We start from the raw sequence: 25,552 nt of genomic DNA, 5'->3' as shown, positions 1-25,552 counted from the left end.
ATCCATAAATGGATGAATGGATAAAGAAGTGGTTATACACACACACACACACACACATACACACACACGTGTGTGTGTGTGTATACGTATGTGTGTGTATACGTATGTATGTGTGTGTATATAGGTATGTATATGTGTATATGTGTGTGTATATACGTATGTGTGTATGTATGTATGTATGTATGTATATACATACACAAACACACAGATATATACATATATATCTTTTTTACTTCAGCTCTTCAGGGCCAGCGAATTTTTGCTGTTTATTCTGGTAGGAGTAGTAGCATCTCTCATTTGTATTTTGGAAACTTAACTATTTAGATGTGGTGCATTCTTACATTTGTTTTCTCAAAAAGTTTTTTATGAAAATGTCAGCACTAAAAGAAATGTAGGCAAAATACTCTTCTCTGTATTTGAAATGGTATTTTAAATCAGGTACAGAAAGGAACGAGGAAAGGAATATAGCTACTGATATAGGGCTCTGTACTAGAAGACCAAACCAAAGTGAGAACTCCTTAAGGGATAGCTGAAGCTACAAGGAAAGATTTAATGATCAACTGTCTATTCACAGAAATCCACTTTATTTCTTCACTATTGAAATCTTAAAGTTTTGTATTATATATGAATAAAGAAGGTAGTTATATTACATTCTGAACTAAGGGTTTTTTAGGGCTACAATTTAAACAATAAAATTTAAGCCCTGGACATGAAACTAATGTTGAAAAAGTCACCAATAAAACTGACCAAGATGTCAGAGAACCTAGGAAATACAAATTCCCTCCACCCAAACAAAACAAAACAAATTTAATGTTCTGTAAGAGTTAATACCCAAAAGTTCATGGAAAACAAATTTAATCCATAATAAATAACAGCGTTCTAATGTTTCTCTTCACTATGTGAACTCAGTTTCAAATTTTTTCTAACAGGTACTATGATAAAACATTCATGTACAGCATTTATGAAAACGGATATGCAATGAAAATTGATATATAACAAAGAAAAATTTAAATTTGTCTTATAAAACACCACCTTTCATAAAAAACTTGGTATAGCCATCCATGGGAAAAAAAACACAAAAGCTGAAAATATTATAGAAACAAAAATATTTTAATAGTTTAGGAAAATGAACCTTTATATTTTATAATCTGAAAATTTAGAGGTTGCAAAATATGCAAATAAAGCATGCTGAGAATGGCTACATCTTACTTATTACATGTTTATATACTATAAATGATAAGAATACTGTATTTTCAACATAGCCCTGTGAAAACAAAAACCAATCAAATCTATCATTATAAAATCAAATCAACATTATCAGGTTAAGTAGGACTTTACTTTGCATGCAAGCTTCATTATTTTATGTGTTAGTTAACCTGAACCCACCTGACTGGAGATGTCCATTGCGGCATGTCAAGTTAGTACTGTCATTATAGACCTCTGTTTGTGACTTGGAAAATTGCAAAACTGGTTGCAGCTTCTCTATGCAATGGAGGGGGTAAGAAAGAACAAAATAAACAAAAAGGAAAAAATACATAATGAAAAAAAGATACATGTGAAAATGAAAAATGATTCAAGGTGTTACAAGGATGTTTGTTATATGATGAAGGGTTTTGCATTTATAAAAAATTCTCCTAAAAATATAATTAGTAAAAACTCAGACATTAAAATAGCAACAGAAATTAAGAAGTAAATGGCTATGTTAAAAATATGCCTTATTCATAAGGTTTGATAACCTGATGCAGTTCCACATCACTATTATCACCAGCAAATATTTTCTGAATTATCTAGTATGTCTAAATCATTGTGTAGAGACAGCACTATAGAGATAAAAGAATGAATTTGGTCTCTACCATACAGATACTGATTAAATATAATTGGCAACTTACCACACAAAAATTTTTTTTAAAAGATTGTATAGCACAAAGAAAAGAGAACATTAAAAAGGCTTTACCAAAAAAAAAATGTGCTATGAGTTGGCTAGAATTTGAAAAGATTAAAAAAAATCTGACATTTCTGGAAAAGAGAACAGCATTTAAAATGACAGAGAAAAACCATAAGGTGTGTCTAGGAAATGCCAAATTCGGTTACATTAACATATGTCAAGCAAATGATAAAGGCAATAAAGCAGAATGAGATAAGCATGAGGCAGAACTGGATGTACAATACCCTACCACTATTTAAACACACATGTGCACACTTGTATACAGTAGTTCCCTTATCAGCAGGGAATATATTCAAAGACTCTCAGTGGATGCCTACAACCATGGATAGTACCTAACCCCATATACACTATGTTTTTTCCTATATACACCTATAATAAAGTTTAACTTATGTTAGGCACAGTAAAATTAACAAATAACTAATAATAAAATAGAACAATTATAATACTGTAATAAAAGTTATGTGAATGTGGTCTCTCTTTCTCTCTGATAACTGATCTGATAATCGAGACAGCTAAGTGACTAACAGGCAGGTAACATATACAATGTGGATACGCTGGACAAAGGGATGATTCAGGTCTCAAATGGGACAGAGCGGGAAGGCATGAGATTTCATCATGCTACTTACAACAGCATGCAATTTAATTATAAATTTTTTAATTCTGGAATTTTCCATTTAATATTCTTGGCCCATGGTTCATCATGGGTACCTGAAACTGAAGAAAGCAAAACCATGGATAAGGGGGCACTACTGTATATGAAGATTATCTCTAAAAAGGACCCAGAGAAACTGGTAATAACAGCTACTTCGGGGGAAGGGAAATGAGTGGCTGGGCATGGTAAGGAATGGATGCTTTCGATACTTAAACTTGTAAAATTTTGTAGGATATGCCTATATCATGTATTTCAAAAATTAACCAAAAAATTAAAAGGATAATTTCAACCCTACCCCCACTTCAAATAACAACAAATCCTCTTATAATCTGGGTCTCTACGAGTAGCACCTGCAGCCCAAGAGGGCAGCAGTTTGAACTTCCTTGCTACTCTGCATCAGTGCTGCACTCTTTTTCCCCATTCGAGTAAATCCATATGGCTAGTTGACAAACACAGCTCCACCACTTACTCGTATGAACTTGCTTTAGCTTCCGTTTTCTAAGGGTCTCAGGATTAAATAAAATATAAAGTATCTGCTCTGTGCCTCATTCACAATAAGCGCTCAATTTTTACATTAATTTTGTTGAATCATACCAAGGTGTCATAACTGATTCTTTTCTTCAATACCAGAAAGTCATGAATACATGCAAAAATATAGCACATATATACTAACTCTACTAAACTTCCACTTCTAAGGTCAGACAAGCAGGCGCCTTGCTTGGTTTATGGTACGACCACACATGCCTTTGGGACAGGTTAAATAGCAGCTATCCTTTCTGCACAAAGCACAAAGTACTGCACAGCTTTTGTATCCCAGAACTGGCTGATACAATATACTTTGGAGCTGGGTTTTTTTGTTGTTGTTGTTAGTTAACAGGTAGGTCATCTGATTTTTCACAATGATAATACACTTCAAATCACCATACTGAGAAAGAAACCATTTGTTGGCAAAAGATAAATTAGAAAAAAAAATTTTTGTAAATATCTTATCAATTAACACTTTCTTCAATGAAATGTAACAAAAAGTTCAAATAAACATTATATAATAAACAGAAATTAAATCCTTAGTTTTAATAACTAGGAATAAAAGCGATATAACTTGTTTCTTAGGTGTGTAGGCTTTAGATTTACACGCATGGAAACACATGCATACACAACAGCAGTATTTACTGCTAATGTGAACCTGTTCCAATTCATTTTTGTTAAAGAATGTAAACTTGGTTTAATGCTTCTTTTTAGAACAACTAAATGTATAGATTAATAGATGATTGAAAATAAGTCACCTAGCTTCCTGATCCTCTCACATACAAGCCCCATATAATCATCTATTTAAAAGGAAATCTTACCATATAACTCTTCTGCTTAAAACCTTTCAGATTTCCACTGCCCGTAGATTAGCACTCAAGCTTCTTTATATGACAAACAAGGCCATCCATGCAATCCCAAATTCACACTTTTACCAGAACCCTTCCCTACTTGCTATGCTGTTTCTTGACCCTGAGTTTTTGTTCATGCTTTACTTCTTCCTGACCCTTCTTTTCCCCAAACATTAATAACTTTTATTTATCTTTTTTAATACCCACTTTAGGTTTCACTTCTTCCAGGAAGATTTCTTAGATACCTATTATCTGTATATTCCATCCTACGGTGATATGATTTATCTATTTATGTATATGCCTCCCCCACTATATCATGACAGCCTTAAAGAGAGGAACATTGCTCAACCTTCAAATATAATCGCAATCCAACAACTTGTTACTCTTCTCCTGATATCACCCTGGTCCAAGTCTCCATCATTTTCCTCCTTGCTTACTACAATAGTGGTCCTACTACTTGTTCTCCCTGGCTCTACCCTTTGAGTCTATATGCAACATACCTAGAGTGACCTTTTTAAAATTTAAGTCAGATTATGTCATTCTTTTCCTCAAAATCCTTATAACTGCTTCCTATTTCATAGGTCATTAAAGCTCAAATCTTTATGGTGGCCTATGCGGTCCTAAGTGTTGTGATGACCCCCATTCCCATTTGTTCACTGACCTCATCTTTACCATACTCTCCTTGCTGGGGAACAATGGCCTCTTTGCTACTTCTAAAACATATACCAGGTGTGTTTTCATAAGGCTTTGCTTTGGCTCTTACATCTCTCTGGACTATTCTCCCAGTTACCTGAATAGCTAACTCATGTTAACGTCTCAAAGAGGCATATGCTGACCATCCTATTTAAAACAAAACACCCAAACCACCTCCCATCCACTCCTAATCCCCCTGTGTTCCACTTTTTCTTTTTTCCATATATTTATCATCTTCTAACATACTGTATAATTTATTTTTTTATGTTTATTGTCTATGGTCAGTCTTCCCCTGCTGGAATATAAACTCTATGAAAGAGGCATCCTTGTCTATATCTTAAGTGCCTAAAACATGGTAACCACCTAATAAATATTTGCTGAGCTGAACACTGAAGGGGGCTAATTTTTTTTAAAAAAGGATAACCCCCAGGTATACCAAGATGCCGATGCCATCTTTTTGCCTAGAGCAGGTTTTACAATTAAGCTTTGCTCTAAGGTTCACAACACTAAACTGAAGATATTTTAGTCCCCCCTTAACCACAGTTTTCTTTCCTCAGTTTGTTACCCATGGTCAACTGAGGGACAAAAATATTAAAAGGAAAATTCCAGAAATAAACAATTCATAAGTTTTCAATCACGTGCCATTCTGAGCAGCGTGGTGAAATCTTGCGCTGACCTGCTCCATCCTGATCAGGACACAAATCATCCCTTTGTCAGTCGTATCCACGCTGTACATGCTACACGCTCCTTAGTCACCTAGTAGCCCTCTCAGTGATCAGATCGACTGTCATGGTACGGCAGTGCTTGTGTTCATATAACCCTTATTTTACTTAATAATGGCCCTAACGTGCAAGAGTAGTGATGCTGGCAAGTTGAATATGCCAGAGAGAAGCAATAAAGGCTCTGTTTAAGTGCAAAGGTAAGTAAAGTACAATAAGATATTTTAAGAGAGATCACATTCACATAACTTTTATTACAATATATTGTTATATTGTTATAATTGTTCTACTTTGATTGCTGTTAATCTCTTACTGTGTCTAATTTATAAATTAAACTTTACCACAGTAATCTCTTACTGTGTCTAATTTATAAATTAAACTTTACCACTTTATAATATTGGACACATTATAATTATTGGAGATTAGTAGGAAAAAAACATAGTATATATAGGCTTCAGTTCTATCCGTGGTTTCAGGCATCCACCGGGGGTCTTGGAACATATTCCGTGCAGATAAGAGCAAAATACTGCGTATAATATATATGAACTCTTACCAACGATGAGAGAGACTGCATCCTCCCTAACCAGTATGTATGGGGAACTCCCAGTGTCATTTTTCATTCTAAATACTGGGCATCCCACCCCTGAAAAGCTCCACTTCTTAACCAGCACATAATACACAAATATGCTCTACTATGCCCTTATGTGCAGCTCTCTTTTACTGCCATTGATATATATAATCCCAGATTATCTGAGTTCTCAGAAGATATGAATATGTTGATGCATTCTAACCTGCTCCCTATTTTTTAAAGTAACATCTTGCACAAATGGGCATATAGCACTTTTAAGGATCACAAGAGACAATAACCACCAAAATATTAATTCTTTCATTGCCTAGCTTTTATATCAATCAAGGCTCTATATCTAACTATCAATTTACAAGAAAACCAAAAGGACATATTACAAGATAATATGGACATGCACATAACAAAAGTCATACTGTAGGAAATCCTAAGTGGCAAAGATCTGGTTCATTGACAAACTACAAGAAAAAGAAAAACAGATAGACTTGTATATTAAAAGAGACATAATGTACAGATCTTCTTGAGATCTTGATTCAAATAATTATTTAAAAAGTTATTAAATTATGAGAAACTGACTGGATATTATATAGATTACAGATTACAATTATAAATTATATGTAAATTATATTGGACACTTACCAATTTTTGGCCATTATATCTAATATTAAAAGAAATTACTAGTTATTTTTTAGGTGTGATAATTTGGTGATTATATTTTTAAAGCATCTTTATCTTTTAGATACAACATGAATACTTATAAATGATATTAAAATATGTCAGAATTTGTTTCAAAATAATATGAAGTGGGAGAAAATGGATAGAGATATAAACTGGGGTTGGCAAACTTTATGGAAAGAGCTAGATAGTAAATACTAAAATATTTTTTAAAGCTACATATTAAAAGCCTTTGAGAGCTGTATGATCCCTGTATTAACTATGTAACTGTTACCATAGCATGAAAGCAGCCAGGTAATAAATAAAGAAATGAGAGTAGCTGTGTGCCAATTTATAGAAATGGGCAATAAATTGCGATTGGCCCATGGGCTATAGTTTTGCAAGCCCTTGGTAGAGATAAATCAAGGCTGGCCATGAGATGATAATTATTAAACCTGAGTGATGGATAATTATCAATATATTCTTCTATTTTGTGTATGTTAGAAATTTTCTGGGAGTTAAGGAAAAAAGCCTGGATAACATTTGCAAGATCATTGGTCTATTTCCATCTGCATTTAAAGTTTCACTGAACACATTTCAGATACATCTTATTCCAATTACACAATTCATTAATTGATACCTAGAAGTTGTAAACGGTCCTTGGCCATAACCAAATTAGTCATCATTTTAGCTTGAAGGCGTCTAGCTCTTTCACACTGTTCACCTGAAAAAGATAAAAAGAAAAAATAATAAAAATATTAACGTTTCTCTACTAATATTGCTTCAAGATAAAATATCACCCCAACTGATCTCTTGGGGAATCAGTTTTTATAAAAAATTAAGAAAACATTATTTTCAAATAATATCTTTTAAAAAATCAGTTACAGTTCCTTATGCTGGTTTCAGATCTACTATGGTATTTCACAGATTCCATGTGTCTTTCATGGATTTTGAGACCCACCCATCCCCACATTTTTAAAAAACTTTGAAATTGGGATGTATTTTACAATCACTGCCAACTCACTCATACTATCAGCCAGGCTGCAGTCATAACATAGTTTATTGCCTGCAAATGCACAACTTTGGTCACAGATACTAACACTGCTGTTGTAGCTATGTCTACATAAGATTAAGATAGCATATTCGATAAGCTTTAAAATTCAAACTCCAAGTGACAAGAAGAGAATATGCAGTTTAATTGACATTGTTTTTTCTCTTAGTGGTAGAATTGAAGGCATTTTTGATTCAGTGAAAAACTATTTCTAATAACCAACTCATTTTCTTCACTCTTCTATGCAATTGACAACAGCAAATATATTCTGTATATAATTCATAAAGTCATACTCAAACTAATGTAAGTCTCAAATGCCCAACCTCCCATATTTACTTATTCAATTCTGCTCTCTTTTAAGGAGAGCAGTAGCTACAGAATCAAAAGAAGTAATCAAAAGAAGAGAGGAAAAAATATGGTGTAAATATTGGACACATTATAATTATTGGAGAATAGTGGATATAAGTAGTAGAGTAAGCCAGCCAGAGAACAAACATCCATGGGGTGGACTGATCCGTAGGGCTAAGATTTTTAGCCTACATATTATAATTTTTGCTTCTGATTTTATTTTAGCTATGACAAACTGAAGTACTTTACCTATTTAATAGCGGTACCCATGTACTACACAACAGTCACAGCATATATTTAAGAATCCAGGCTCTGAAGTCAAACTGCCTGAGTTCAAATCCTGACTCTACCACTTGCTAGCTATGAGGCCTCTGGCAAGTTACTTCTTTATACTTAAGGTTATTCATCTGAAAAATAAAAATGATAACAGTCACAGCCTAAGAGTGTGAGATTATGGTGAAAATTAAAGAGATAATACATGTGATGTACAATGATGCTTGGGCACACAGTAAGTGTACAATAAATGTTATCTATATTTTAAGATAATATTAGACTCATTTTTTATTTGAGGTGATAGGATAGTAAAGGTGAGAAATAACTGCTTTGGTTTTAATAAATATGAATCAATGCTCGTATTCTAACGTGAAGTCAAGCATTACCCATAAATGTAAAGGGGAGTCTGTGGACTAACCACTCCTTCCCTGCCTGGACAATGAGGAAAGGACCAGGTTTCAAAAATATGGCTAATAATAGGGCTAAAACATTGCCAACGAGTGGGTCTAAAAAGGATACAAACAGTATACTGCTTTTTGCCTGACTACTACAGTCTGAGCATAACTTCATTTTTAGCCTAGGTAATAAAGCATTAAATGTAAGTCTACAAACATTAATAACATTTAAAAATCTATTAAATACTTTTAAGATAAATAGATCTGAAATCAGGGCAATTATGTGAATATAATTTGGATGACTACTAAAATGTAAATATAACCTTACCTTGTCCTGTAACTATGACTGCTATTCCTTTTTCTAGTTCTTCAATACCTTTCTTATACCATTCCACAGCTTGCTCCTTTTGTCCTGCTTTAAAATAGAAATAACTATTTGTACATATCACAAGTATAAATATACTAAACATTTCCCAAAGCATGCTGTTATTAGGTAATACATGAAAGTGAATTGTGATCAAACAAGTCTGAGAAATATTATTACATGACTTCTTAGTATCTTTAGCATCCTAATATATATATGAATTCCCAAGAGGGGATTACTGACTTCAATGTTTCTCAAAATTGTAGGGCTATGAGTTCTTTACTGACTCATGGTATTGATGCTTATAACCACTGAAATGCTGTACGAGGGAAAGAATTTTTATTTAGGGAATTAAGAATTTTTATTAGAGAATTTATTTTAAATAAATATTTTAAAAATATAAATGTGACATCAATAAGTGAGGGAAAAAAACACTTTAAATGTATGCAAATCTGACGTAATATGTTCTTTGTTGGGTGCCTTCTTTCTAGAGTTCATTTTTATTTAACAAATGATTGCATCATGAGAACTGGTACATGAGATTACTACAAGTGTGGCATTTAGTAACACATTTCTATTTTCTTTGAAACAAATGACTGGTTTACAACATTAATTCTTAATCCAAGTTCAGCTTAAATAGGATCTAAAAATTCAACATAATCAAAATGTGTGTAGGATATTTCCATAAAGCGATATCAATTACATGCAAATCTCATTGTTTTAGAAAATTAATTTCTTAGCCCTTAAAATCTGCAAAGCATCTGAGTGGCTAATACAGAGATATAGTAAAGTTATGGCAAGAATAACCTATTAGAACAGTGTTTCATTTTTTTCCCAACTCATGTCCCTATTTAATCAAACAAAAATCCCCATGTCATTCATTAATATTTGAAATTTCAAAATCAATAAAATATCATGACTCCCTTGATAGCACAGACTAGTCATTATAAACACCACACGCGACAACCAAGAAATGCTGTCCCCTTATGAGTGTGTACTACCTACCTTTCTACCCCTTCCTCCGTCCTAAAAACAAATCACTAATTAGATTCAGCCCCTGGGACAGGGTAATTTCTTACTTATTATAGTGCCATTAGTATTTTACATAGTGTCTGGTCCAGAGGAAGTGCTCAACAAGTACTTGATAATAACATATGAAGAAATTATTAAGAGTCTGTGAATGAACTCAAACTATTTGGATGCTTATCTTATTTTTTATGAAGAAAACATCTATGGGTTTTCTAATTTGGAAAAAAGAGAAATTACAGAAAATAGTAAAATAACATTTGCATTCTAGTAGTCTAGTGGTTGAAATATTGATAACTATATCTTTTGCTTAAAATTTTTTAAAATAAAGTGTAATCTAACAGATACAACAGAAGTTCCTTTTTTATGCCTCTTCCCATTCCAGTGCTCCTTTCCTTTCCAGAAACCACTATCATCAATTCAGTGTGTATCTTTCTAGTACAAGTTTTTGTGTTGTTCATATTTTATTTGTAGTGTTTTGTTTTAAAAATTTACATTGCTTTTGAGATCTGTGTTGCTGCATAGAGATCTAGTTCATTCATTTTGACTTCTGTATAGGTATCCTATATCATCCTGTAATTTATTCAACCTAAGTAAGAGATATTCAGGTTGTTTCCAGTTTTTTGATATCTCAAATAATGCTGCAATCAATGTTCTTGTGCTTGTCCCTTTATATACATGTGCTAGTTTCTCTAGGTTATATGCTTAAGAAGTAGAATTGATGAGTTGTAGTTTATTACATAGTCTCCACTCACCAGAAACCTACAAACTGCTTTTTGAGAGTGCTTGTACCAATTTACACTCATAATAGCAGTCTATGACAGTTCTCATTGGCAACATCTGAACAAAATGGCTTACGAAGTTTTAGTATATTACTGAAGGCAAATGAAATGATTGATTACAAATAAGTTCACAGACAAATAATTACTCAATTAATTAGTATTGTTTGGTAACAGGTATTTGATTTACTGCATTATTTGAATCATTTGAAGCATGATATCGAATGCATAGATGTTTCTTACCTAAAAGCAGAAGACTACTGCATTATTTGAATCTTGTAAGTGAGCAAAATATAAAATGCACAGATATTTCTTATCTAAAAGTATACGACTACTGGAGATAGACATATAAGGTCAATGGAACAGAAGAGCAAGTCCAAAGATCAACCCACATGTATATCATTGACTGACTTTGATGAAGGTTGACTAGGTAATTCAATGGAGAAAGAATAGCTTTTTCAAAACATGATGCTTTAATAATGGACATCCATACGCATAATAACCTACAAAAATTAACTTGAAATGAATTACAGACCTAAATGTGAAACCTAAAACTATAAAATTTATAGAAGAAAATATAGACAAAATCCTCTGTAATCTTGGCTTAAGCAGAGACTTGTCAGAATATAGAAAATCACAAACCTTGAGAGAAAAAAACTGATAAACTAGACTTCATTAAAATTAAAAGCTCCTGTTCTTCAAGAGAGTTAAACCAATGAAAGCCACAGATTTACTGGAAGAGAATGTTTGCAAAACAACATGTCTAATAAAGGGCTTATAACCAGAATATATAAAGAACTCTTATAATAAAAAAAAACTCATTAAAAAATAGTGGTCAAAAGATCAAAAACATACATTTTACCAGAGATGAGACACAATGGCAAAAAAGTACAAGAAAAGATGCTAAACATCATTACTTGCTGGTGAACTACAAATTAAAACCACAAGATACCATTATGTACCTAATACAAAACGGTAAAGAAATTACAAGATAAAGTATAAATAGACTTCTATGTTTACAGGTGTAAACACAAAATGGAATTGCCACTTTGGAAAAGAGTGTAGTAATTTCTTATGACATTAACACATATTTACAACATGCCCCAGCAATTGCTTCTTCTACGTATTTATCCAAAGAAATAAAAAGTTCAAAGATCTGTACATGAATATTTATAACAGCTTTATTCATAAGAACTAAAAACTGGAAACAGCCCAGATGTCCATCATTTAGTGAATGGACTATCAAACTGTGGTACCACTATACACTGAATACTACTCAGCAATAAAAGGAAACAAACTGATATATATATATATATATATATAGAAAAATGGATGAATCTCAAAAACATGCTAAGTGAAAGAAGCTAGATACAAATGACTACATTCTGTGTGATTTCATTTGTATGACACTCAGTGAAGACAAAACTACAGAGATAGATCCGATCAGTGATTGTCAAGGGCTAAGAGGAAGGAGAAGGGAGTGATCACAAAAGGGGCATAAGGGAGCTTTGGAGGTGATAAAATACTCAATATGTTGACTGTGGTGATAGTTACCCAGCTGTTTGACAAAATTCATTAAATTATACACCCTTAAAAAGGTAAATTTTACCATATGTAAATTATACCTCAATAAACCTGATTTTTTAAAAGTGCAATATTCCATATTTATGTATATGAACATTCGTTGTGACCTGGATTATAATATCAGAACTAAAATTTTGACTACAAGAGTAAGATTAGATTAGAAGAGAAAAGCCAGAAAAATCGTTTTAGAAATACCTGTTTCAAGGATCAGAGTTTTCAAAACTGAAAATTATCAAAATGTGAAAAAGAGAAAAGCCAACAAAGGTAAGTCTGGCATTTGGGGCACTTTTTTGTTTGAAACAACTGCCAATTCTGAAAGCAAAAGTGATTGAGAAATTAAGTAAAGCTTTCGGCAGGCTCATAGAACTAAGCTGACAAAAAATGAATTCCAGGCCATGCCCAGGAGAAGCAATGACACAGATCCCAGGATTTCAGCTGGGATCCTGTATCACTGAAGAGTTATGAACTAGGCCAGCCTGAACAGGGCTGAAACCCATACTCAAATCACTTTAATCTCTTCAGGTAGGGGAAACTACACTTGATCACCCTTTTGACTACATTATGGCAGGAAAAAAATCAAACCATCCAATAGTCTCCAGCACAGAAAAGGCCTTCAAGGAACTTTAACAGCTTCTAGTTTCCCTTACACATTTCCCTCTTACCCCTATAGTTCCAAATAACACTCAAATTCAACCAACCAGACTACATCAAATCAAGAGAAGTTGGGGTGGTAGAATCTTATAATCACTTGTTGTATCGAAATTATTATCGAATAATTTGAACTACAAGTGAACTATATAATATAGGGCAAATAATGGCCCAAGGGTCAAATACAGTCAGCTGCCCGTTTTTGCACATACACCTTCATTAGATCACATCCATATGAGATCTAATGAAGATGAGATCTATATGAGAATGTTTAGTTGTGACAGAGAGCTTAAAAATTTACTAAATGGTTCAACAAAAAATCAAGCACAATGAAAAACTGGGCGAAGGACTTGAATAGACATTTTTCCAAAAATATGCAAATGGCCAATATACACATGAAAACATGCTTGACATCCTAAGTCATTAGGGAAATACATATCAAAACCACTCCGAGATACCACTTCATATCTATTAGGATGGCTATATTATTTTTTTAAAAAACCCTAAAACAAACAAAAAAAAACATTAAAAAAAAAAAACCCTAAAACTAATAGATGTGTGCAGAAATTGGAAACCCTTGTGCACTGGTGGTAGGAAGGTAAAAATGGTACAGCTGTTACAGAAAACAGTTTGGCAGTCCCTCGAAAAATTAAACAGAATTATCATATTATCCATCAATTCTACTCTTAAGCAGATATATACCCAAAAGCGCTGAAAGCAGGAACTCGAACAGATACTTGTACATCAATGTTCATAGCAGCATTATTCATAATAGATGGAAACCCAGATGTCTGTCAACAGATGAACAAAATGTGGTATATACATACAACGGAATATTATTCAACCTTAAAAAAGAGTGAAATCTGATACATGCTACAATATGGCTGATGAACCTTAAAAACATTTTGCTAAGTGAAATAAGTCAGACACAGGACAAATATTGTATGATTTCACTTATATGAGGTACCTAGAATAGGCAAATTAATAGAAACAGAAAGCAGAACAGAGGTTATCAGGAAATACGGAAGGAGAGAAAGGGAAACGGGGAGTTTAGTGGGTATGGAGTTCCTGTTTGGGATGACGAAAAGTTCTAGAAACAGCAGTGATGGTTGCACAACATTGTGAATGTATTTAATGTTACTGAATTATACACTTTAAATGATTAAAATGGCAAATTTTATGTAACCTATGTTTTACCACAATAAAAAAATTACTAAATAATCTGCTACAGGCAGTTTGCTGACTTCTGGTATACAACAATGAAACTGAACAAACTATTGCCACATGCAACATCATGGATTAATCTGACAAGCATAACAGTGAACAAGAGAAGTCATACACAAAAAGAACATATATGATTGTAGTTATGAAGCCCAAGATTAGGCAAAATTGATCCATGATGTTAGAAGTTAAGATCTGTAGACATCTACGATCTGTAGATATCCATGCAAAGATGGAGAGAGGGAGTGAGTGGAAGGGAGCATGAGAAAGGCAGGATTCTGGTCTAATATTCCATTTCTTGACTATTAAGCAATACATTGTGTACTTGATATATATTTTAAAGAAGTGTACTTAAAACTAGAAAGAGGAAAAAAATCAAATATATTGAAATGGAGAGTCCCAATACATTAAGTGAAAAAGGTTACAAATCAGTTTGTGTAACATGTTTTTCCCCCTCTAATGAATATTTGTTTATATAAGTAGACAAATTCAGGAAAGTTATTAGTAATAATATCTCTAAGATTAGAGTATTTTTTCTTCCACTATTTGTTCATTATTTTAACTGTTACTGCACCAGCAACAGAAATATTGACAATATCCATCTTTAAACAGATTAGTAGCCTAATTTGTGAATTATCTACTGTATCTTTTCATTCACATATTAGCAGTGCCCAGATTGACACAAGAATAGTCAAAACAAGAGTACTTGGAGGTAGAGAGAGAAGATACATGTTTGCAAGATGTGAGTTAAAGGATCAGAGATTTAAGTCCTTGCTTCATCATTTAATAGCTGTATGACTTGGGAAAGTCAGTTAGTATCTCTGAGCTTCAATCCCTTTACCTAAAAACAAGATTCCATTTCTTTTATCTGAGTTGTTTCATTTTGAAGACCAAATGAAAAACGCTATGTGATAATATTTTAAATAATAAAGAGGTATGTAAACATTTATCTTTATACTTAATAAACTTTTATTATCTTTATACTTAATAAATTTGTTGACTAATTTAAATCCTTCTACTCCTGAATTGTATACACAGTTGTATGCTTCTGAATTTTGCTCATTTAGGTTATACATAGCCCACTGCTTTTACTTATCTAATTTAGTTCTTAAGTGTCTACAAACAATTCCAGGGAACAAATGTATCCATTTTCCTATTTTTCCGCTAGCAACATACGAGTGTCACAATTAGCAGAGTAACAGATATCTTTAAAGATCTTTCAGATTTTAATGTGTGCTAATCCCCAATAAACCACAGGGACCTACTCTGTTTAATTCAGCAAAAAGACTATATTAGCTTTCTTTCTAAACTTCAAGGTTTATTTATGAAGTAAAGACTTATTTCCCTATTTAATTGAGAAGGTTTTGAATTCCATGTAAAGAAATCATTTGTTTTGGACATTACCTTTAAACCTTAAGAATGTCAATTGGGGGAACGAGAGACATAGATGGGGTAAAATGGGTCAAATACGTGGTAACAGAAAGAAATCTAACTATGGGAGGGGAACACACAATGCAATATATATATATGCGCCTTACTGTTAAATTGTACACCTGAAACTTACTGGATTTCGTTAACCAATGTCACCAAAATAAATAAATATATTTTTTAAAAAAGAATGTCAATTAATTTATCTTCATTAAAGTCTTTTGTATTTACTATGAATGGTGGGTAATTTTAATTTTCTTCTCTGCATTTTCTGTGTTTTCCAAATTTTCTGCTAAGAGTTTGCAATAATGTTCACATGAGTACAAAAAATTCATTTTATCTCTTTTGTAATAAAAAGCTAGGATACTAAGTGAGGACTGAGGTTAGCGAGAGACTTCTGTCTTTTTTTTTCTCAACTAAGGGTCACAATCAGCAAAAGTATTTTTATATCACTCTTTAGTGATTCTTCTTCCCCAAATCTCCTTCTTCCCTAAATCTCATTTACATTGCTGCTGTTTCCTGAAAAAGGTAAACTAGGTATCAAGGTTTACATATGTACTAACATAATCTCTAGAGGCTGTAATCTTAAAAGGATTGTTGAATTAACAATAATAGTTCCCATTTTCTGAGGATCTACTATACACAGACACTAAGCATTTTACAAACGTTATCTCAGTGAAGTAAGTAACTTGCCCAAGATCCTGTATAGGCAGAATTTAAGTATGAATTTGGATAAGAGGCACTGCAATTTAAAAAGGATAAAATTAGACCCTCAAAGCTGAGAAAGAGAAAAGCAGCCCCAACATCCAGGAGCTGGCCTAGTACTATCAGCCTTGGTGTTCTGTTGAACATAAACAATTTCACAGAATATCAACATCACACAAGGCCACTCTCTCTGACCATAATGGATCAAGACTAAAACAAGATCGCTCTACACACATGCCTAAACACAGACAAAACATGAACTATGTCCAAGCCATGAAATACCCAACATCCCTCTTTTCAGGCCAAGGAGTGCTTCTTAATCAATTACAACCTTAGCCTCACTAGTCTTCCCTCTTTCTAGATCAGATTAAGATACTGAATCATAGAATTATCCTCACTTCTTGACAGCATCCAATGCAGAGGGAAATCCTGCTGCCTAGCACAAGTCCAAATTCTATTAAGTTCTTTCCAACACCCTTTTCTTGAGATACTCCCTGGTTGCCCATGGTGTGTTCTCCCTGGTTAACAAGTAAAATAAAATCCCACTTCTTCAACCACAGGTTTATGTTCCTAGTGATGGCTAACTGAAAGGCAATGACGAAGCCCACTTGAGAACACTTAATTCTCTCCCTCTCTACTGTAGCACAAAATATCTGCAGAATAGAAAGGATATGTGAATAAGGATAGCATGCCTCTGCTATACCTATATAGCTGTAAAACATTCAAGTCTCCAAGAAAATCATAGATTTTGACATTTTTCTTTCCTTCTTTACCAGAATGAACAACTGCTAAGATGTGTGCTCAAAGATGTTTTATTTTATAGTATGTTTAGCATGAGCAGTTGTAAGTCACGAAGCAAAAGAAAAAAGCTACATCAGCATATTACTACCTTCACTGGTTGAGAGGAAAACTAGTAGAAAAGTAGAAAATCTATACCTTGCCAGAAATTAAAAAAAAAAAAATCCAAATACTATTGGATAGAGCAACTACTATTGGGGAATAAGATAATGGAAAGAAGCAAAAAGGGTTAGGGAAGATCCTTCTTCAATAATTTAATACTCATTTACTAGCTATTTCTTAATTGTCATTAGGATGAGTAGGAATCTAGTTAACACGTGAGTTTTAGAAGGTTTAGCAGTATTGTACATTAGGAAAAATATAAACTGCAATTAAAAAAAGCTAGAAATAGAAAAAGGTATGAAGTTCATAACAGCGGCTGCCTGTCTCTTTAGTGCAAATGCCACTAAATATTGTCGAAGAGAAATGTGAAATATTTATTGTATATTTAATAAAAGATAATATTATTTTCTGGGAAAAGTATATTATCTGAATGTCCACTCATCAGAATAATTTTTTTCCTTGTTCTAATCATGGAAACTTTAAAGGAGAATCTAATTAGGCCCAAGAAAATGATCTGAAATCAACCCTTTCAAATGGGCCTAGTAGTTTTTGAGAGTAAAAGAAAATATACAAAATCTGACACTTCTGATTTCTACTCTCTATCTGAACCTCTACCTTCATTTGAAAAGAGATGTGGATAGGCAAGTATTTTGTGTTTTAAATAAATCTCAAGGTTGAATCATATGGAATTATAAAATTACATGGAAATAAATTTTTATAAGATCTATTTTAATATAAACTGACTAGGAATAAACAGAAAAGGATTTCATTTAGACAATTTCTGTCCTTGACGCTAGATTCTTCAGCTTTACAACATCCTGAGAAACTGGCTTTCTCTCTTTCGTGTAACATTCTGGGCCCTTACTGTCCTACATACCTGAGGTAATCGAGCCACACCTAGAGAACCTGCACCGCTGTATTACCCAGGGTTTCTCAGGCTTGTTTACCTGCAGGAGCCATGTGAAACATGTTATGCCATGTTCTGGTTAATCCAAGGAACAGCTATTACAACCTCCTCTTTTCTCCCAAATATCCATGGGGGCCCTGTATTAACATTACAGAGAACCTGCTTAGTATAAAACAAAAAGTATAAATTCATTAGTCTGTTCACCTAAATTCTGTTCCTGCTTCTGCTACAGTGAGTTTACTCTTTAAATTTCAGTTTCTCTAAAAGAACAAGGCCAGAGGTATCACACTCCCTGACTTCAAATTATATTACAGAGTGACAATAATCAAAACAGAATGGAATGGCAGAAAAACAAACACACAAATCAATGGAACAGAACTGAGCGCCCAGTAATAAACCTGCATATATGGGCAAATAATTTTTGACAAAGGAGCCAAAAACATATGATGGAGAAAAGAAAGCCTCTTTAATAAACAGTGCTGGGAAAATTGGAAAGCCATATGCAAAAGAATGAAATTAGACTGCTATCTGTCACCATACACCAAAATTAACTCAAAATGGTTCAAAGACCTAACATAAGACCTGAAACAATAAATTGCATAGAACATAGGTACTAAACTTAGGGACTTTGGTCTTAGAGGGGATTTTATGAATTTGACCTCAAAGGCAAGGGAAATAAAAGCAAAAATAAATGAATGAGGCTATACCAACCTAAAAAGTTTCTGCATAGCAAAGAAACCATCAACAAAACAAAGAGGCAACCAACCAAATGGGAAAAGATATTTGCAATCACCTTCGATAAGGGACTAATATTCAAAATATATAAAGAATACATACAACTCGACACCAAGAAAACAAACAATCCAATTAAATAATGGGCATATGACATGAACATTTTTCCCAAAAAGACATACAAATGGCCAACAGATATATGAAAAGATGCTCAACTTCACTAGCTATTAGGGAAATGCAAATAAAAACCACAATGAGATACCACTTCACACCTGTTAGAATGGCTATTAACAAGACAAGCAAGAACAAGTGTTGAAGAGGTTGTAAGGGAAAAAGGAACCCTCATACACTGTTAGTGGGAATGTAAATTGGTACAGCCACTACAGAAAACAGTATGGAGATTTCTCAAAAAAGACAAGAATTACCATATGACCCAGCAATCCCTTTTCTGGGTATCTACCCAAAATTTTGAAAACATTTATTTGTAAAGAGATATGTACCCCTATGTTCACTGCAGCATTATTCACAGTGGCCAAGACATGGAAACAACCAAGTGACTTTCAATAGATGATTAGATAAAGATGTAGTACATATATACAATGGAATATTACTCAGCCATAAGAAAAGATGAAATACTGCCATGTGAGACAGCATGGATGGATCTTGAGATTATCATGCTAAGTGAAGTAAATCTGATAGAAAGTTGAGAACCATATGATTTTACTCATATGTGGCATACGAAACTGAAAAATCAACAAATGAACAAGACAAAAACTCACAGACACAGACAATAGTTTAGTAGTTACCAGAAGGAAAGAGGGGAGAGGAGGAGGTAAGAAAGGGTAAAGGGGGTCCAATATATCAGGATGGAAGAGTTGACTTTAGGTGGTGAACATGCAATGCAATATACACAGATGATGTATGACAGTCTTGTACACTTGGAACTCACATAATTTTATTAACCAATGTCACCCCAAAAAGTTTAACTTAAAAAGTAAAATTTAATTGAAAAAATTTCAGCTTCTCCATATATACAATAGATATCATAGGTTATCAGTTTTCCAAGGATGTTCAACAATTTAAGAAAATATACACAAAACTATTTAACTCCTTGAAAAAAATGATATGTAATATACATGAAAATATATACACATTTCTTAATCACATAATAAATGCTATCTTAACAGATCTCACTGGAGAGGAAGTCAGTTTTTCTCAAGCAACACCTAGAATGCAGAGCTGTGCAAATTAACTGGTATCCAATAAAAGTTTGCTTTAATGAACAGATTTCACATGGCCTTATATTAGGTAAATATAATTTGCTGTGCTATTCTTCTCTATTTAAAAGTTTGGTTTCAGACAAACTTAGGCCTTTGTGAAAATTCAGTGTCAAAGTTGAGCACGCTATTAGAAAGAATGAAATTCAAAATAAATATATCATATTAACCGCATTTACCCATTATTTTATTAAAAAGATTTATTTTTTCAAGGCACCAAATGTTTCAATTAACACTACAGCCTGAAATAAGCCACTTTATCTGATGAAGTAAAATAGCTCTCAGTACATTTAGCAGCTAAATCAAGTTGCTAAGGGAATGGCAGTGCATGACATTACAAGCCCCTTAATCATTTACCACAGAGTTAGGAAACCTTTGAAGACTGCCTATCCAACTTATTTCTATTTGTTCATGTATATTTTAATGCAGTGCAAAAAGGGAGAGAATGAAATTCTCTTGGAAACAAGTTCTATATTGTCAAAAGATAGCTGAGAGGCAAATAGACTTCAAATATGAACTCTTATAACCACTGGATTAAGGCTAAAATACAAAAATGTCAATATGCTAAAGGAAAAACAAGATTGAAAGGAACCATGACAATATATACTCATTTTTACTTCATTTTTAAAGGAAAATAAATATATAAGTAATTTGTTTCAGTTTGAACTAATTTATTTTGGCATATGATGCATTAGTTGTAGAATTCAAACTAGAGTTATAGCCCATTCTGATGTCCACTTTAGAAACTAAAGCATACAGCAAAAACCTTTGAATAGAAACATCAGTACAAAGAGGGTGAAATAAAAGGTACACATTGCTGAAAATATTTATAATTAAAAATATTTTAAGAGGATTTAAATAGAATAGATATAGGCATATATGTGATACTCAAAGATATGTCACTGGCACGAAACCCAAGGCACAAATTCTATTTGTCACTTAACCCTCACATGGAACTTTCACTTTAAATCTAAGAACCTAGGGCGCTTTTTTTTTTTTCCATACCTAGGTTTCCCTTGACCTCTCATTCCACCTCCCAACTCCTATCACCTAGTGTTAACTAACATTTCCTTGTATTTTCTGGCATTCTGTTCCTAAACACAACAATTAGTCTACCCTTAAATATAGTTAATCTAGTTGAAACATCTTTGGACCTAGATTAGTAAATTTCAGAGGACCCTATTCTAATAGGGTACTACAAAAACTGCTTCCTTAGGAAGAGATGATGATACCCTTCTTCATCCTCCCCAAGACATTTTGGATGTTTGTAAGATGTTCGTGGTAAAGAATGAAGCAGCTAACAAAACACTTCCACAAATACATGATATTCTTAAATGTGTCTCCTTCCTTGAACTCTCTTATCCTCCACTCTGTCCTCACACTCTAAAGCCATGAACACCCCCCTCTTTCCTTACATCTCATTTCTTACTCCCAGGACCCACAAAGGAAATGGGTTTCAACAAAACTGAAATTCTAGAACAGTTTCGTGGAGAGAGAGACTACAAATGAAGTGCGGACTGCTTTCCTTTTTTTTTTTTTTTAAACTAAAGGACAATGCAAGTGAGTAATTGAGGTGTGGTAGAAAAGTGTTCTTTGGTTAGGGGGAAAATCTCAGCATACTGGAGTCGGGATTAAAGGAGGGATTTTCAAAATGTTGTAAGACTCCTTTTAACTTCATTTACCATCTTCCATAAAGAAATTTTTCATTAGTAATTAGCATAGGTTTGGAGTGACCTTTAATCTTTTGAGCCTCAGTGTGTTCATCTGTAAAATGCTAACACTAACAGTACCTTCACAGAGTAATAGTGAGGATTAAATAGATAACACAGGCAAAGATAAGAGCACAGTGCCTGGCACACAAAAAGACTAAAATACATTAAAGGAAATCCTTCGTTTAACATTTCGATTTAGAAACCAGACTCTAGCTTGAAACACTGATTTAGATAAAATCAAATAAACTGGAGACGAAAGTTTTATGCTAAAACAGAACTTCACTGAAAAAAACTTAGGAGTCATTATATTGATAAAAATGACTCATTAAACTTTAAAAAATGCGAATTCAGCTATAAGCGTATGCAGCTGTTCCTTTCAAAATTAAATCACCATTTGTTCTTTTCTTCTAATTCTACCGTACTCTCATTAAAAGCCTATAAACAAGGCACAGCTTCTTCGGTAACAAACCCTTTTGAAAACCTGGCTTAAAGGAAGCCACACAGTTTACAGTACTATAAAGGATCCGTGTGGTCACTCTGGGACAACTGTCACTGTCACCAGCACGTCTGGATGTCTCATAAGGACTTGGGTCATGAGCAGTGTAGGGGAAAGCTGGTGTCTGAAACAAAGTCAACAAAGCTAAGGTGCCCTGCAAGGGGAGAGACTTTAACTGAGAATCGTAGAGGATGAAGGTCTGACTGCGGGGAGGCAGTCTCGCAGGGCGAATCAATTTCGCGGGTGCACCACCTGCTCCCGCAGGAAAAGGACGCAAGTGTTGCCCTCCCTCCGTGACCCCACAGCTTTCTTCCCGGCGCCGCCGCCCCTTCCCTCCAGCCCTCCAGTTACCTTTCTCGTCCTCATCGATGCGCAGGGCAATGGAGATGTACTCGAAGGCCTGTTTGTGGAAAGCTCGGACGCGCTCGGCCTCTCCGCCCGGCACTGGCACGGGGGGTGAGGACGAGGCCGGCGCGGCCGGGGAGCTCCTCTTGGCGGCCATGAGGGCGCGGGAGAAGCGCTGGCAGAGCCACACGAAGAGGAGCCCCAGGTGGAAGGCGACCAAACGCAACAGCGCGAAGCCTACGAACAGCGGGTAGGAGAAGTAGTACAGGTTGCGCTTATGCGGCGACTCAGGCGGAGAGGCCGGCCTGGGGGCGGGACGGGCGGGGGCCAAACAAGGAGGCGGAGGCCTGGGAGGCACCGGGCTGCTGGGGCCGCCGGAGCCTTTCTTCTTCCCTCGTCCACCCGGAGAATTCATTCACAGCTCCCACTGCCGCCGCCGCCATAACCCGCCTTCCGCAGACCGACGGCGACCAAGCGACGGCAGCGGATACTGGGACAGCGAGGGCCACAGACTACCGCGCGCCGGCCGGCCCCGGGAGCTCGGCCTCTTCACGCGCCGGTCGCCGGCCCGCCCCCTTCTCCTCGCACGGCCGGGAGCACAACCCCTTCTCCTCCTCCAGCGGTCCGTGGATCCTGCTCCTCCCCCGTGTCTGTCCTCTCATCCGCCTCTGATATAGCTCAGAGCGGCGCCGTGCGCGCACACCCGCCCGTGTCTTTCTCCGGCGCGCGCGCACGCCGCCGTCTTTGTTGCCCTGAGTTCCTAGTGCGCGTGTGCGGCGTCCGCCACTCTCTCCCTTCCCCGCGGAACTACGGTTACCGATGTGCAGTTCTTCTCTACGTTGTCTTCCGGGACTGTCACTCTGCGGGTTTAACCGCCCCTGGGAGTTTCTTAGCTGGGAACTTTAGTCATTAACTCACGGAAGAGACGGCTGCTGTTTGGGGTTGCTCGGCTATTTCGCAGGGTTTCTATCTCAGAGTGTCATCGTTTTCTTATACGTAGTTCTTTCAGCATTATCTGCCAGTCTTCCGCAAAGGATGATTGACTTGAGTTCCATCTCAGAAGCAATGGGTACCAATCTAGATATCTAGGAGGGAAGTACTAGTAGAGACGTACAAATTCAAGGTCACTCAAAACGAAAATGTTCAATGAGATGCAGTCAACGATTCCAGACGTTTAACTAAATTAGTATATGTTTAGATGAATTAGTTTACTGAGGAATTCAAACTAGGCCTTTTTATTTTTTTAAATCTATTCGTTGTACCTTCCTTTGGGGATCTACCTACTCACCTCTGCTGCCTGTATTCTAATGAACTGCAAGCACACAACCCCACATCTCATATCACAAAGGTGGAAATACCAGGTCAATCATACTCCTAGAAACTGGAATCTTTAATGGAGATACACTAGGATAGAAGGCAAAAGGAACTGAGTGCTCTAAAGAGTTAGTTGGTTTATCATTTCATCTCACTGAGCTCCAGAGATGCCAAGTTCCTAGACGGGTCACTTGATAATGTAATCTATCCCATAAACTACTCAATCTATCTCTGTTTCTTTCTCCCTCTCCCTTTCTCCTTTCCTCTCCATCGATCTGTCTCTCTCTCTCCTCTTTTTCCTTGGATTAGTCGTAATTTTTTCTTTTGTTGCCTAAAACTGAGGAATCCTAACAGATACAAAATCCCCATTGTTTACAGTGTGAGGATTGCAAATGCTTCATGCCAAGAATCTCCACATTCTCGCCACAACTTTATCTAATTTTTCCCCTCCACTACTTCCCCCACAAATATAGTCTACTGCAAAAAAAATCTCCGTTTCACTCCTACTTTCCCCCTCCCTGCTTTTCCTGTCTCTGTGTGTTTTCTGAAATGTTCTTTCTTTAGCATCTGATTCATTTCAATTCCTGACTTTTCTCTTTTGATCCCCATAGTACTTTTTGTTGTTGCTGTGTGAGATCTATTATATTTGTACATATAGGAATAAAGAAAATGTATTTAACCTATCTGTATAATTTAAAGAAAAATAATAAACAGCATCCAAAACTAATGTAACCAGTTCCTTGAAGCACTCTGTGAGTCCTTCCCCAATTTCAATCTCTTTTCTCCCCCTCTAGAGGAAGCGGCTATCCTGAATTTTGTGCTCATCATTCCTTTGCCTTTCATTTTAATTTTGCAGAGTATGTAGTTATCTCTAAACAATATGTTGCATAGTTTTGCCTGGTTTTGACACAAATGTAATCATACTGTATATATTCTTAATTAGTTTTTTTCTGCTCAATATTTAAGTGTTTGAGATTCCTTATTGATTTGTATAGCTATAGTACTTTTATTTTCACTGCTATATTCCATTATATTAATTTCCCACAATTTATTTTACCCTTTAACTGTTGATGGATATTTAGTTTGGTGCCAGGTCTTTCGATTTTGTTTTTTCCCCTTAAATAACTTTTTAACTTGGCCAAGACATGGCCCAGTAGTGGTTCTGGAATCAGACTGGTTGCATTCAAATCTTTGCTACACCATTTTTTGTAATATTGGACTAGTGATAGTTTCTACATCTATCACAGAGTAACAGAGTAGTAGGCAGTGCCTGGAATTTAGTAGTTGCTTGATATTTGCTGAATGAAGAATGGCTCTCCCAGAGCTACACATATACTATAATCCAACTAAAATGAACTATTGACAAATTTCTGAGCATTCTTTACTCTTTCTCAGGACTACAGTTATCCTCAGGTCATTTTTCTT

General features: G+C 35.0%; 1 protein-coding gene across 2 annotated transcripts in view; it reads right to left on the bottom strand.

The window, feature by feature from the left end:
- SPAST (spastin) overlaps positions 1-23,591 on the bottom strand; it is a 46,773-nt gene extending 23,182 nt beyond the window's left edge. Inside the window, exons 1-4 of one of the 2 annotated variants that reach the window (XM_006910368.3) lie at positions 22,820-23,591; positions 9,018-9,101; positions 7,263-7,346; positions 1,387-1,482 (exon numbers count right to left, since the gene is read on the bottom strand). In XM_006910368.3, the coding sequence (XP_006910430.1) occupies positions 1,387-1,482; positions 7,263-7,346; positions 9,018-9,101; positions 22,820-23,228 (673 nt within the window). In that variant the 5' untranslated portion in view covers positions 23,229-23,591. Of the gene's footprint in view, positions 1-1,386; positions 1,483-7,262; positions 7,347-9,017; positions 9,105-22,819 lie in introns of both variants that reach the window. The other variant, XM_006910367.3, reaches the window with a different exon arrangement.
- Positions 23,592-25,552: the final 1,961 nt, after the last annotated feature.

This window comes from Pteropus alecto, unplaced genomic scaffold, assembly GCF_000325575.1.
Source record: "Pteropus alecto unplaced genomic scaffold, ASM32557v1 scaffold61, whole genome shotgun sequence".
Taxonomy (NCBI): domain Eukaryota; kingdom Metazoa; phylum Chordata; class Mammalia; order Chiroptera; family Pteropodidae; genus Pteropus; species Pteropus alecto.
Note: the sequence above shows the minus strand (reverse complement) of the source record. Positions and strands in the feature narration are given on the sequence as shown.